The following is a 15,812-nucleotide window of genomic DNA, read 5'->3' on the forward strand; positions in this document are numbered from 1 at the left end:
TGGCACCATGTATTTGCTCACACAACAGGACTGACAAAGGAAAGGAAGGATCTAGAACAGTGGGTCAGAAGTAGAAAGAGATAACCAGAAGTAGACCATAGCATAGCAGATAAGGTCACTATTTCAAAGGACAAGGAAAAAAGCTTGAATTATTAGCGCACACACATCCCTCCAGAGCCTGGAGCATCATCCAAGGTTCTGAGTTTCATCATTCCTTTCCTTTTCAGATAGAATTGTGACACCCACTAGCCACAACCTCTGGGTCTGTGCTGCTGCTAAGATCCTCGACCTCCCAGGAGGTGGTTGTATCTATCCCTCAGGAAGTAGCTGGCTCTTAGTGAGCCCTGAGAGTTACCTCAAAAAAGGACTAAAGCCTCAGGACTGAGCTGAAATGGGGTTCCTGGGTCCATGGGCAAGGGGTGTAGCTGGAGGCCCCAGGTGAGGCTGGTCAGGGGCCATTAAGGCTTATTAGTGCAGTCAAGGCCCTGAAACATAACCTGTAAGAACCATGACAGCAAACACGTCTATCAGTTGAACAAAGTATCTGGTATCACAGGGAGGCTGTTCTATGCTATGTAGAGCAAAGTCTAAATGGCCAAGATTTATGATCCTACTTCAGCATGTTATATACCTACACATGAAACACCAATTATGATACTGGGAATCTGAATCCTTGTGGCATATTTACCCTGAAAGCCAGTATGTCTAACTGGGTTAGATGTCAATTGTCATAACAGAAGCCTGACTTCTATTTCTGCCTAGAAATCCAAAGCCTAGCAGAAATATTTAAAGCAGACTGGAAGAAATAAATCCCACATCCTGGATGAAATCCATCATAAGGGACTGCAAGGTATTCACCAGGGAAAATCCTCATCTGTAGATCTGAGATGTAGGTAGGCACAAATGGGCTGCCAAACATATGTGAATCAAAAATAATTCAGTTTGCATTATTAGTTTCACTTAAAGTCCTGCGTTTTTAAAGCCACAAGAATCAAAAAGTTTTACCTGCTTTTCTCTTCCTGTTTCCATCCTCTCCTCCACAGACTCCTATAGCAGAAAAAATCTAGATGAAGTTAATTGTCCAGTAAAAATATCTTAAATAGAAAGATGGTTACACATTGTATTTCCCTAGAAAATATAACCTTATGTCGTGGTTTCACCCCAGCCAGCAACTAAGCACCGTGCAGCCACTTGCTTGCTTCCCCCCCCACCCAGTGGGATGGGGGAGAGGATTGGGAAGAAAAAAAGTAAAACTCCTGGCTTGAGATAAGAACAGTTTAATAGGACAGAAAGGAAGAAAATAATAATGATAATAATAACAATAATAAAAGAATTGGAATATACAAAACAAGTGATGCACAATGCAATTACTCACCAACCGATACCCAGTTAGTTCTGTGGTGGTGCGTTTCTTCCCCCTCTGTGGGCTGATCTATGAACTCGGGAAGTCTCGCTAGGCCTTAGCATAAGTGTAATGAGTTGGGCAGTTAAGCGTCCCTTGACTGTACCAGGAACTCTTACACGGCTAAGACAGGGAGTCATCCTGACCATCTCAAGGACTCCTGCTACCCAGTGGGGGCAGGGCACGGGAGTAGAGATAACTAGTTCTCTCCTAACAACCTTGAGACATATCCCAGCCCTTCCCTGACAACCTTGGAGCATCCCGTAACTGAATCTTAAGTCATTCCCTGACAGCCTTAGAGCCTTCCTTATCTGAATTGTAACTCACGTGAAACAGTACCAGTGCAACTGGAATCCCAGTAACTTGCTGATGACTAAAGCCAATCATCTCCCGAGCCTATAAGCAGCAGTACTGAGACCCTTTGAGCTCTCCTGGACCACAGTGGGCTGTGTCCAGCACCTCCTTCTGAGTGGGATGCCTCTCAGAGCTCGCAAACTTTTCTGTTTGTGAAGATGGGAGGTCTATCGCTGAAAGCCGACAAGACTTGGGCTGATACTCTCTGCTCCTTGAGGCTCGACCCTTCACCCATGGAGAAAGATGCCAAAGCATTTGACGTGAATATTTTCGATATTCGAGGGGAATTTTTAACAGGTATACTATTTTATTTGCTTATATGTATATCTCTTAATGTCTTTATGCATGTGTGTGTGTGCTAACCTGAATATTCTATAGCAAGTATATTACAAGTTATTGCTTTTCAAATCTATACTTATATTACTGTTGTGAACTTTATTCTACTGTGAATGAATCTCAGGCTGCTATTATAATCCCTTTAGATATAAACTGTGGACCAAGTCTGGGACTAGGAGTTGATCCAGCCACACCTAGACTCCGACAGGAGTTTAGAAAGCAAGGGGGTCTTCTCTGAACCTCATGACTCAACAGGAGGGTCTCCCCTACCCTTTACATTCCCAATATCTGTACAAATCACGGGAAATCAATTCTAACTTGATTATTCTTTGTATATTTCTCTTTTACCCTATTGCGTTTTTGGTTTCAGTACACCTAATTTTTAGTCTGATTCTAACTTAATTTTCCTTTGTGCATTTCATCCATGTATTAAGTAATAGAGTGAACCTTGCCATTGAATTCTGTGAAGTTGTGCTTTTATAGAAATTCCTATTAAATCATTTTTCTTTTGCTAAATGTTTCTTTAAGCAGTCCAAACCATTCCTTTTTGCGACAAGTTCCAGAGCAATGATCCACCTCCCCCAGCCAACTCCCCCCAGTTTCTATACTAGGCATGATGTCACATGGTATGGAATATTCCTTTGGCCAGTTTGGGTCAGCTGCCCTGGCTGTGTTCCCTCCCAACTTCTTGTGCCCCTCCAGCCTTCTTGCTGACCGGGCACGAGAAGCTGAAAAATCCTTGACTTAGTGTGAAAACTACTTAGCAACAACTAAAAACATCAGTCTGTTATCAACATTATTCTCATACTGAATCCAAGACATAACACTATACCAGCTACTAGAAAGAAAATTAACTCTATCCCAGCCAAAACCAGGACACCTTACAAAAAAACCAACTCATGAGGATTTGCTGTTGACTATAGTGTTTTTGCAGAGTGACTATTTCTCCAACATAAAATAAAAACTTTTAGAAAAAAGTTAACACATAAGATTCTATGTCACTCTCATACTTGTGCATACAGAATCCACTTCCTGCTCTCTACGAGCAGAAGTAGATTAGGCCAGATCCATATGCTTTCAAAGTTAATACAAAATACAAACGACTCACCTTTAAAAAGCAGGTATCTGTTTTAAACATACATAAATGCATGGTAGTACATTAAGTCAGGAAAAAACTCTGCCACATGTATAAATGATTTTAAAATTTATTTTTAGCTATAAAATGGAACGCTTTTTCTCCTGCTGCTGCCCTCCATTCTTCACGTACAGCTCATATACCCCATAATTCTTGACACAATTATAAACAGAAAATCATTCCATTGTTTTGTTGATAGAAAGCTGCTGCTTAAAGAAAACACTGGAAAGATTCAGATCTGGAACAAGACTGACCCCTAGTGCTTATCTATTTTATTTGTTAGGTGGTTTTTTTCCTTAGCCAAAAATGACCCTTCTTCCGGATGGGTTCTGCCTATTTGACCTACTGTCATTTGCTGGTAGGTCATCTGTCCTTACAAACTAACTGTCATCACTTGAGGTAATCAGACACTTTTTTTTTTAAAGCCAAAACACAGAGAGATCTCAAATACCTAGTGTCCACAGTTAACTACTTCTATTCACATTTTTGAATGCTGTCTGTAAGTCTGTAATTAATATATGCTCAGAATGTTTCCCCTCAGCTAATCATCCCCTGCCTTGCTTCTCATTGAATATCAGTCCCTGTCTCACAGTATGTTCTGTAACCTGTAACATGTCTCTGGAGTTTGAGCTTAGTTGTCTTTCCTGTTTTTAATAAGATGCAGAATTTATTACTATTCTCAAGTTAAAGGATTTATGGGAAAACATTAGGTTCACAACAAATGCTTGAAAATTTTGGGAATATTTCCACTAGTAAAAGATTCAGACTGGAAGGAACACAAATATGCATTCCAAGAAGCCAGTTATGCATACTATTCATCTTTTCAACCCCTCCTTACAGCTGATATAAAACAGAAGGATGTTTCAGTAAGAAACACACAGTCTGTGAGCTGGATTCGGCCTAGGCAGTTCATCTAGGGAACTGAGTAACCAGTTACTTAACTGGTAACCTAGTGAACTTAGTCCCCTTTGTTACCTAAATCTTTAAAATAGGCAAAAGTTAACTTTAAAATAGGCAAACGTATCTCGCTCTAGATACAGTAGCTGAGCACTTTTTGCCTCACTGGATGACCATTCTCCAAAGGGCTTTTACTACTTTCAGACATAGGCTGAGCTTTCTTGGTTTGCTACCCCAATTGCTTCGGTGTAAGGCTCCCATTTACAAAATGCAACTGCACTCATTTTTCCAGATGATCGCGTCCGGTAAGGACTTTGGGAGAGCGGCTGAGGGCAGTACCAGAGCCTCTCAGGCTTATTCAACTATTTTGCACCAACATACATTCTGGAAATCCTCTTGCCCGACGCTTCTCCTCAGTCGCAGCAGAGCCGATACCGAGGCTGCTTTGAAACAGCCGCTGCTGCCGTCAGCGCGGCCCAAGAGGCGGAGGCGAAGCCGGCCGCAGCCCTGCGCCGCCCCAGCCGCTCCCCTCTCCCTCTCGGCCCTCCCCGGGGGAAGATGGCGGCGCGGCGCTTCCCGCGCGCTCCCCGGCTAACGCCCGCTCCGGCTAACGGCCGCCCCGCCCGCCAGCGCCCGCCCTGTCAGCGGCGCGGCCCGGCCCGGCCCGGCCCAACCCCCGCCCCGCCTCCAGCGCGCGGAGACGAGCACGCGCCCCCGCCGCTCCCCACCCCGCCCGAGTTTCTCGCGAGATCGGGAGCGGTACTCGCGCCCAGTTTGAAGCTGGTGGCGCGGGCGTCTGCGGCTGTTGCTGGTGCGCGCGCGGCGGCTGGCGGGGGACGGTTTCCGGTGGCGGCCCCCGCGGCTGGAGCAGGGGGTGAGGAGCGGCTGGGCTTGGCTGGGCTGGGCTGAGCTGAGCTGAGCTGAGCTGAGCTGAGAGGCGGGAGCCGCCGTCCAGCTTGCGGTGGGCTCGCCGTCGGCCGTTAGGAACGGCCTCGCCGCCGTAGGAGCCTGTGCGGGAACAACAGCTCTCCGCCTTCCCGGGGCGGCTCTGCGCTAAAGGGAGTCCGGAGCAGGGGAGTCGCTACGTGACCGTCCCCTTTCTCTGCAGCCATGGGACCAAAAAAGAAGCTTCTGCAGATCAAAGAAGCCTTTCAGCTGGCCCAGAAGCCACACCAGAACCACGCGAAACTTCTTGCGGCTTTGAAGAGAACCTATGAACAGGTACGCCGGCTCTCGGGGCGTGACAGCGCCTGGGAGGAGCGGTGACCCCCCGGGTTGAGGGGAAAATGAGGGCCGGGCGCTCAGCAGCTGCTCCGATGTCCTTTAGAAGGAAGGGGGCCTCTTCGGCCCTTGTTTCCCCTAAAACAGGCATTGAGGCCAGTATGCCTAAGAAAAGCCCTGCGGCTTAAAAAAAAAAAAAAAAAGTAGCTACACGCTAAACTACTACGCACATTTGTCTCCTACGAACGTGGGTGTAAGAGCAGCCCACGGTAGGTATTAATGATGTTGCTGGAAGGTGTTTGGATACCCGAGAAGTAGGTGTGACACAGGATAATAATGGATGAGGGTGTCGGTTGCCGTTCTGAAACCTGTTAGTAGGTAAATGTAAACTCCAGAATGGAGCTCGGCAGTCAAGACACATGCCTGCTGTGGAGTTAAAGTAAACTATTCAGTGAAGAGTGCACAGCAGCCGATGTGCCCTAACTGCTGGCTTTAGAGCTTTAAAAATTTAAATGGAAGCTGTCAATTATAAAACCACTTATTTTATTTTTCTGTGGTACTGCTTTTGAAAGATGAACTGGGTAGTTACCTTTTGTTGTGGTTTGATTTTTATTTTTTTTCAGTTGGAAGATAAGGAAGATTTTAATGAAAAATTCATTCATTTCCTTAAGTATGCTATGATAATCTACAGACGGGAACCAGCAGTGGAACAAGTGATCAATTTTGTGGCTAAATTTGTTACTTCATTTTATCAAATACAGAAAGAGGATGGTAGTGAGGAGGGAGAAGAAGATAATTTACTTATGAATTACGTGTTTAACTTTCTGCTTGAGGTACTGTAACGCTTATTAAATCTTTAACATAACAAATGGAAACATCATGCAGTGGGGAAAACATGCTGGCACTGGGGATGATACTTACACACTAGAATTTAAAAAGTAAAAGCAAGGCAAAGCTAGTGCTTTACGAGTAACACCACTCTCCGCAAATCCAAAAAACCCACCACGCCCCCCCCCAATAACCCAACAACTGGATTTCAAAAGTTAGGCCTGTGAGAAAATATGAACGGTTTTCTTATTTGGCTGTCCAATGTGTCATTATAGGCTTTACTATAGGTGCATTTATAAGTGTGAAATTGTGGAAGTGTTGTGGAAATTAATTTATACTGTTTCTTTGATAAGTAAAAATATTAAAAGATCTTTCATACAGGTGTGGTTGGCATATGTATTATTCCTTTCTGCTTATTGCAGGTGTTATATAGAATAGAAGATCAACAGTTCCAATAGCATGAAAACACAAGTAGAATTACATTTTCTCAAACTAGTGTTTTGACATGGAAAAATTATTGATCAGGCCAAGATCACTAGTTGTCATTGCCAATGTATTTTTTTTTTTTTTTTTTTTGCTTCTAATGTTTTACAGAGACAGAGTAGTAAGTTAGCTAATGTACTGTAGTCTATATTGAGTGGTAAGCTGTTTCTTTCTTGGTGAAGGCATTGCTAGTTATGTGAAGTGCCACTGATACAAGTGATGGGCCGTAATTGTTTTCCAGTTCTGTGACTTCTTAATCTTATTAAAAAGAAACTTAAATAGGAAAAGCTTTTGAAATACAGAAGTGCATATTTCACATACTGTATAGAATAGCAGCTACTTACATGTGCATGTTAATAGCCTTATGTTGGAAATGAGAAAAGTGTGATTATGAGAATACTTTTTTTTTTTCTTTCCCTAAGTCTCACAATGCGAACAGCCATGCAGTTAGGTTTCGAACATGTCAGCTTGTTAATAAGATTTTGGGAAATATGCCAGAGAATGCCCAGATTGATGATGACTTATTTGATAAAATTAATGAAGCCATGCTAATTAGACTTAAAGATAAATTTTCAAATGTGAGAATTCAAGCTGTGTTGGCCCTATCGAGACTTCAAGATCCAAAGGATGAAAACTGTCCTGTTGTTAATAGTAAGTAGTACTGGGTTTTTTCTTTTGTTTAAGAGCATTTGTTGATTTACATTAAAACATTTTTAAGCATTTTTTTAAGCATTGAGTAAACAAATCTTAGAGGGTATTCTTGTGATAATTTGTAAACTGTGGAGCTCTTTGCCAGGGGAGGTTGTAGATGTAAGAGTTGTGTATATTTAAGGGGAAAAGACAGAACTGCTTCAAGGAGAGATCCACTGGGGATTAAATGGCAGACAAATCATATTGGGCTCTGGCTATTCTATGAACTGAATGTAGCTGAAGGATGGTTTGAATAATGGCATGTTGCTAATTGGGGTGGAGGCATGATACATGCTTGCTCAGTTCTTGCCATCTAAGGACCCTTTTGTACTATTAATTGAATTGAATCTGTACAAAAACACTTAGAGGAGTAAGGATGATAATAGAAAAACTAATTTTCTTTCCAATTATGGCTGTCTGCCCCATGAGAGAGGCAAACTGGTTACTGCCATTGTTGACCTATGCTTTTTTTGGCCTTTTTTGGGTGGGGTGGGTGATCTCATCTTATTCATGGATCACTTCCTTTAAGAGACCAGCACCTCTGGAACCCAGGTTTGTTGATGCTGTTTTTGTGCTGTTTGTGGGTTTCTTTGTATATGGTATGATTCTTGACTAAGCCTCTGCTTCCAATGCCTCAAGGTAGATGGACTGTAGGTTTGTACCACCACAGCTATTATGTAAATTGTGCCATGATTAAACTTTACATACTGTCTTTTGTGAAACGAGTGAATTAGTTGGGGTTTTTTTGTTGTTAAGGTACCTTCTTTGAAATTATATTTTCTAACTGTTTATAAGTTGCTTATTTAGGACCACATAGATTTCATAGTCAATCATCGTCTTGCAGAGCAAGAAGATGAATTCAAGTATTCTCTGATTAAATTCTTTTTGTTGTTGCTTTTAATTTTGAAGAAGGGTCAAGAATATAACAAAAAGCATTATGTGAGAGATTTACTATTTAAGTTTTTGGTAGGCTTAATGGAGATTGTAGTTTTCCATTTATAGGAAAATTTCAGGATCTACCTCATAGATAATGATGATGTATAGCCAGTGAATAGAGGTCTTAAGGAGCCAACGTTTGGAAGCTTTTTTTTCTTTTTTTTTTCTCTCCAGTAATGACAAAGTGGTTATTTATAGGTGGGATCTAGAATAGCAATTTTCAGAGTTATTAACTGAAGATCCTACTTAACATTGCAAATACTGTTTTCATAGTTGAATTTCTTTTGGGGTTGTAGCTCAGCGTGTAATTGCCATATAATCTTGGGGTTGTGACCCTAAAGTTTTCCCTAAATTTGTATGAGCTATGCAGGGGCAGGGGAGGGGTTTTAATAGCTGCTGGTTTTGGAGGTTGGGGTGGGGTTTTTTTGAGTATTTTCTTGGGTTTTTTTATAATGTTTCAGACTCTTCCAAAAATATTATAATGACTGTTTTACTTTCAGTTTACAACACATTGCTTGAAAATGATTCAAATTCAGAAGTGAGGCGTGCAGTGCTGTCATGTATTGCTCCATCAGCAAGGACTTTGCCAAAAATTGTAGGCCGCACTATGGATGTAAAGGAAGCTGTCAGGAAGCTGGCATATGAGGTAAATTGGATCACTTAATATTAATTTCAAAGAGTGACTTAGGAAAAAAGGCTTCAAATATTTTATTATATTTCACTGGTTAAACACCAAGAATGGTTAAATAATTTTTTTCCACTTACCAGAATTTTGAGGGGGAGTGATTTAATACAAGTTTTTCAAGATAAAACCCCTGAACTTGACGGCAGAACTTGCTTGATAGAAATTATTTTTGTCATAGAACTTGGGTCTTTGGGATCAGACAGTAAAAATATAAATTATGTATGCAATCTATTATTTTCTATCTATGCATTTTGTGATGTTTGTGAAGCAATTTGTGTTCTCTGTTATTGCATAATAGGTAATTAAGTACAGTTAGGATCACAGCAATACTAGTGTAAAAAAAAAATTGGTGTTCCAATTTTGAGAAGTATCAATCATTACTTACATTTACATGTAGAGGTAAGGGCAAGAAGGTATGCTACCATGTATATTTCTTGTGCAGGCATCTTTGGCGAGATCTTAAAAATGTTCTATTTTTTTCCACACAGAACTATCTTCTATTCTTTCCTAACTTAAATTCTGTTTAACGGAATCTCTGTGTTAGCAGGCTTACTTCAGTGATTCCATTGCATGTATTTATTGCTCTTGGAGCTTTAAGGAGAGAGAATAGTTTTCATACCTAGGTGTTGCATTCAAGCGGAGCTGCCAAGCTTCTAAGCTATTTGTTAACTTTATTCTTACTTTATTTGACATTTTCTTCCATGCACAAGAATCTGCTTGTTAATGTATTGGTACAGTGCTGATGGTATAGGTATTACAGGCTTTTATTGACTTACGATTTCTGTGGATGGATAAAACTGAGAGTTTAAAACCACAGGTAGTTAATGAATTCAGTTGTTACTGTTTGTAGAAATGCATTTTAATGGTTTGCTTTGGTTTTTTTCTTTTTTAAGGTTTTGGCAGAAAAAGTTCACTTGAGAGCTCTGTCAATAGCACAGAGAGTAAAATTGTTGCAACAAGGACTTCATGACAGATCAGGTAATAGGTCATCTTTCTCAACATCTTAATACAAATGTTTAAGAGAGAATACTTAAGGTTTTGGGGATGACTTATGTGGAAGCTGTGATGGCAATAATAAGGACCTCAAAGGGAATCATGAGGTACCATGAAATGTTTAAGCACGAGAAATTCTGCTTGCTGCTTTGGTTTTCCAGTCCCCTTATAGTGGACAAACCAGAAAAGGATTGCACTTTCAAAAAACTTGAAAGCCACTGAGCTTTAAAATAGGACCAAATGCTATTAAAGTTAAAAACCAGCAATGTAATTATTTAATTCAGTGTCTTTTGAAACATGTTTCATTACAGATATTTTTGCAACAAATATATTGAAGAATTGAAATGTAAACATTAATTTCAGTTTGATAATCGTTTGAAAATGTTTCCTATGTGCTTTTGGAGAGAAATCTTCTCAGCCGGTTAGTTTTTCATTTACAGAAATCTTCTCAGCTGGTTAGTTTTTTGTTTAACTAGCTTGTTTGTTTTTTTTTTTTTGTGAATTTTTGATTGACCCTCATTCATTTTGTCATGAAGCAGCTTTATTCTTTTTGATGTCTTCTGTACTGCATCATTTTTATATAAAAGAGCCATTCAGAATGTACCCATAATTGTGTGTAGTGTTGTTGCCAAAAGATCAAAAGATCACATGCATCTGAGTGAGACAATTTTGGCCTGCCTACATAGAACATGGCTTTTTTTTTTGCAACAATAGCAATTATATACATGAATTTCACAATAAAAGCTGCCAGTTGTACTAAGTGCTACTGTGTTATCCACATACTTTGTTTGGAAACTCTGTACTAAGCCCTGTTGAGTTTTACTCTGAGAATTTTCCTTGCTTAGTATATGTGCTGCTTGTGAACTTTAAGAAATATGATCTATGTAGTTATTCACTTAGAGAGCAAAAGTACTGTGTTCATTGGTAACTGGAGCTCTTAAAGGTGTGTCATGTATGCGTGTGTTTTTATTGATCTACCTTTCTTTTTGGCTATTTGGGGATCATATTAGTATGTTCTTGACAGCAAAGGAAGAGAGGGTCACCTGAGTGCTTTCTTATGCTGCATAGAACTACACTTAAAAAAGAAGTCCTCCTTCTGTATAATAAGTTTTAATTAACATTTTTCCCCACCTACCCTGAATTGTTCTATAGTAGTCTAATGAAGTTTGTCAGGTTTTGTTTTTGAAGTCCAGCACTGAAAAACCCATGTTCTGAATTACTATTTGTTACCAGTATACTAGTTTGCTGTAACGAGCTGCTGTTTGTCTGCTGGCTGCCCTCCCCACCCCCAGCCCCCCATAATACTTGGTCTTGACAGATAATTCTTTAATTCTTTTGTCTTAGGGTGTATGCTTTTCTGTCTTAATAATCTTTCAAAACTGGGGGGGAAGCTACCTTCACTATTTTTTCCATGATCCTTCATTTGCCAGGAACAAGGATTTGTTGTATTCACTTACTGAGAAGGTACAGCCTTTCTACATGGCCTATATTTCCGTGACATTGAGGTGTTCAACATGAAGAACTGCCCCCTTTTATGATCCAGAGCAGATACTTTTCTGTTGGTGTCTGTCTCTTCCTTAGGATGATTCTTCATCCCAGCTGTTGAGGACTTGCTCTTTTTCTTGACACCTAGAATCCCAAGGGAAAATATCTGTCAGAGTATGTAGTGTCACCGATATCTTTGATATCATATGCTCTTTGCCGGGCAAAAGAGGTTTATGTTCCAAATTGGCTGCATTTATAGAATTTGCAAAACAGATCAAAATGAGGGAATACTAGTGGATGTATATATATAATCTTGAATATGTGTTTCTTTATCAAATTTGCTTATCTGAGTAACTCCCAAGCTAACAACAGAGGAACCTGCTTGTTCAATGTTGGTAGGTTGAAATCTTGGATGTTTTTCCATATTGGCTTCAGAACAAGGGTTTATAATTAAACAAGACCTAGAAGACATAATCCAGATTCTGCTAAGTTCTTCTTTTCAGGATGCATTCAGCTGTCAGTTCTCCACTCTCATTCTCTTTCATTTTACTACATTCTACTAGTTTATGCTTTTCACCTTCTTGGAGAGGTTTCTCATTCTTAGGACCTTAATTTAGCTCTTTCAAGGCCTTCTTTACAGCTCTTTTTGAACTCTTGACTGTATTGAAGTGCTGTCTTTATATTATCATAAGTTACATATAAGATGAAAGATGAATGTTGTCAGTGTGTGTGGACTTTATTTCCCTTATATTGGATGTCGTTTTCTAAAAAGTCCTAAGAGCATACTTATATCACTCCCTAGTTATTATGTTTTTGCTTCCACCAGACTATTAGCCTTTGTACTTCCCTGCTTAAATCTTTGTGTATGTATTAATGATGTATGTATTCTAGATGTTCCCATAAATACTTTTTTCCTTGATTAAATAGTATTCTCCTGATCGAGAAGCTATCTGTTCATTGTGGCAACGGGGAGGAAGGACTTAAAGTATCTTTATGTAAATTTTATAATCCAGTTGCATAATTGAATTAATGCAAGAATTCTGTGTGGCAGTTCAGACTAAAGGTCTGTGCAGTAGTATCCTGCCTCCAAAAGTGGCTGATTCCTAAATGCCTGAAACAAAGCAAGTATATAACAATGCTTCCACAGAATATTTCCTTGTTCTACAAGACTTCATGGTTTGTAGATTTTCTGGGTTGAGGTGCTGTCTTTTAGATGTAACAGTTTTTGGATAGAGCGTTGTTTTTTTTTAATTCCCTGTTGGGGGGGAAAAAATGTTGCCTCAAAAATGTAGTAGTGCTCCATAGGTAGTTTTATTTAACTGTTGGGTTTTTTCTTTTTTTTTTTTTTTTTTTTTTAAGGTAACACTAAGTTCAATTGTATAGTAACTTCTTCCCACAAAGCCTTCTGTAGAAAAATGATTAGTGAAAGTATGTTGAAAACTTGGTGGTTTTTTACATTTAATGTTTTAAACCGTTTAAATTCCTGTCTTGTTAGGTGCTGTTAAGGAGGTAATGAAGAAGCTGCTTCAAGCCTGGTTACAATTCACTGAAGGGGATGTTTTAGAATTGCTTCATCGACTGGATGTGGAAAACTGCCCAGAAGTGGCCATCCCAGTACTAAATGCTATGTTTTCATTATCTCCACTTCATGAATTGGTTCAAAACTGTAAACACCTTGACAGCAGGTATGCAGATCAGTTTTCATTTCTGAAAGATATTTTGTATAAGATTGTTAAATTAAAGGTTATATCTAAATGGGGAGCAGAGCAACTGTTACCTGTGATAAAAGACCAATATTGTGGTGTAAGCCATGATGTCTCCCTGGTGTTTGTGTACTTAAGTGTGTTGGTATGCTTTTTTCTTTTTTAAAAGATCTGTGTTCACCAGCTGAAAATGATTGTGCCAGATAAGCAAGAGGAAAAAATGAAAAATGACTTCTCAGTTCCTGAACACCCCAAAAATCACACTCTTAGAATTTAGAAGGATGCAGTAAATTAATCAGCTAAACAAGCTTTTGTATGAGTAACAACTTAGAGCCTAATTTGTTTTATTTCCTATACTGTCTACAGTTTACAATAAAGGCAATGCTCTAGTTTACCCCCACAAATGTCATTTCCTGTCTTCTTTTAACCTGTGGTACTGAAAAACTCCTTTTCTCCCATTTGTCCTCCTTCTCAGTAAGGCTTCTGGTCTTTCTCACACATTGGCTAGTCCTCTTTGGCTTCCCTCTATACTTTTTGTTGAGTTAGAGGCAGCACAATTTGGGGCTGGTTCAGTTATCCATGAACTGTTTGGAGAATCAGTCAGAATAGAATTATTTGGCTTGTGTTTCAGCCTTCTTTTGGAGGTATTTTACTCGTATTAACAGAGCTTGACAGAAGTTGGTATATTAGAGGCTTCTTCTCCTGTGTTAATGTTTGGTAAAGTGAGTTCCTAAGCTATGAAGAAGATGGCATGGTGAATATTAAGATCCATAAAGCAAAAATGAAAGGGGGAAGAAAACAAGAAATTAGAAGTTGTAGGAAATTGCTAAGGGAGGGTGGCAAAAAGGGGTGAGAAGAAACAGCTTGAGTTATTTGAGGCAACCAGAGTGGAATGATTATTAACAGTGGTAGGATTCTAATATTAGATGATAAATGACAAATTGTCACTGATTAAAAAGTGATAACAAAATATTATTCTGTGTTTTGGGGGAAAATGTGTAATGTCTTCATATGAAGTGTCTTGACTTCTAGTAGTAGTTTGAGAGATGGTTTGAAATCAGTGGATGTTACATGCATTGTGCTCCAAAGCTATAGATGTGGGCCTGTCTGGCTTTCAAAAGCATCAGTAATGGTGAAATAACTTTCTTACAGCCTCTGGAAATGTGCAAATATCTTAAGCGGTTCAAAGGAAAAATTTATGTAGTTATGGACTTGTCAGTCTAACTTTGATCCTGCGCAAAACAAGGCTTTCATTCTGAAAGACTGGGCTAACTGAGAATTTTTTTTTTTAAGTAGTGGATCTGTTAGACTAATGACATTTTGAGAAGTTAAATTATTCAGCTTGTAATGAGACTATTTGATTTATGGAAAATATTAGGCTTGTTCTTGTATGATGTTTCTGACTACAGCTTGAGTGATGCAGTATCACGATGATAAATGCTTAGATTTTTGAAGACTATGATTTCTGTTTGTTAATTTTACTTTTAAATAAAGACTTTTCAGATTAATGGGAAGCCACCAAATGATCAGTTCTCAGTTTTCATCTACATGTTGCTGGGGGTTTTCTGGTGGGTTTTTTGTTAGTGTGTTTTGTTTTCTTTTTTTGTTGGTGGGGGGTGTGCGCGTGTGTCTGTGTGCGCGCGTGTGTGTGTGGAACCTAAAAGAAAAACAGAATTGTTATTGGTAGTTTGCAAGTAAAATGAGATTTGAGGGAGTGAAAAGTACCACTGACAGTGATACTCTGCTTTTTCTGTTTTGAGGTAGAATTAATGCACAACTTATGCTTCTGAAAACAAGGATTATATGCCATGCTTAGCATGGAAAAGACTATGATTATAAAAAGGAGTGGGGGTCCTATGACTGGTAAACGGAGGATGAGCTTACAGAGATGCTGAGAAGCAGTTATGTTACTTTTTGCATTTGACATACTATGATTGCTACTGGAGTATTGTGTGAAGGTCTTGTATTAAGAACAGAAGAAACAATTCATAAACCGCAGCTGAAAAATAATTTAATGCAGTTGTTGCATTTCTGCACATTAATGGAGTTCAGTATCCCAGACTTGTACAGTGATAACAATGTTTCATAGAGTTAAAGTACTTGGGTGCTTGCTGTAGGAGGTCTGAAGGGCTGAGCAGAATCTTTCTGCAAACTGATATGAACAGCCTTGATTTAAAATAATGAGAAGTGCTCCGTGAGCACTCAGGGAGCTCCGTGTCCTCACTTAAGAAAAGAGGAAGTTATTTTTGTCAGTCTTTAAGTATTTCTGTGGGGAATACCTTTGACAAGATTTCATTTTCATCTTGGGAAATAATCTATTTCTGTGCATTTGTTGTCTTTGACCCTATTTTATTTATATCTATTTATTTTTGTTTAGAAAACTGATTCCACTGGAAGACTTAAGGCCTGAGAATGTGTTATATTGGCGATGTCTTTGTGAATATCTAAAATCAAAAGGTGAAGAAGGTGAAGATTTACTAGAACAGATGTTGCCAGAACCAGCTATATATGCAGATTATTTATTAAGGTACCTTTAATTTAAAAATAAAACTCTTACCACTAAAATAGATATGTGTATATATATATTTTTAAGTAGAGAATATTTCTTTTATTCAACTCTTCAGGTTTCCTCTGAAGCCAAAGTTGTGCTTGAGCAATGATTTT

At 39.2% G+C, this 15,812-nt stretch overlaps 1 protein-coding gene across 2 annotated transcripts in view; it reads left to right on the forward strand.

Moving 5' to 3' along the window:
• The first annotated feature begins 4,902 nt into the window (after positions 1–4,902).
• The window catches only part of NCAPG (non-SMC condensin I complex subunit G), a 30,284-nt gene continuing 19,374 nt past the window's right edge, over positions 4,903–15,812 (forward strand). The window contains exons 1-8 of one of the 2 annotated variants that reach the window (XM_041125732.1): positions 4,903–4,998; positions 5,233–5,345; positions 5,969–6,178; positions 7,079–7,307; positions 8,783–8,928; positions 9,861–9,945; positions 12,941–13,130; positions 15,526–15,675. In XM_041125732.1, coding sequence (XP_040981666.1) covers positions 5,235–5,345; positions 5,969–6,178; positions 7,079–7,307; positions 8,783–8,928; positions 9,861–9,945; positions 12,941–13,130; positions 15,526–15,675 — 1,121 coding nt within the window. In that variant the 5' untranslated portion in view covers positions 4,903–4,998; positions 5,233–5,234. The remainder of the gene's footprint in view (positions 4,999–5,232; positions 5,346–5,968; positions 6,179–7,078; positions 7,308–8,782; positions 8,929–9,860; positions 9,946–12,940; positions 13,131–15,525; positions 15,676–15,812) is intronic. The other variant, XM_030025768.2, reaches the window with a different exon arrangement.

Source organism: Aquila chrysaetos, chromosome 1, assembly GCF_900496995.4.
Source record: "Aquila chrysaetos chrysaetos chromosome 1, bAquChr1.4, whole genome shotgun sequence".
Taxonomy (NCBI): domain Eukaryota; kingdom Metazoa; phylum Chordata; class Aves; order Accipitriformes; family Accipitridae; genus Aquila; species Aquila chrysaetos.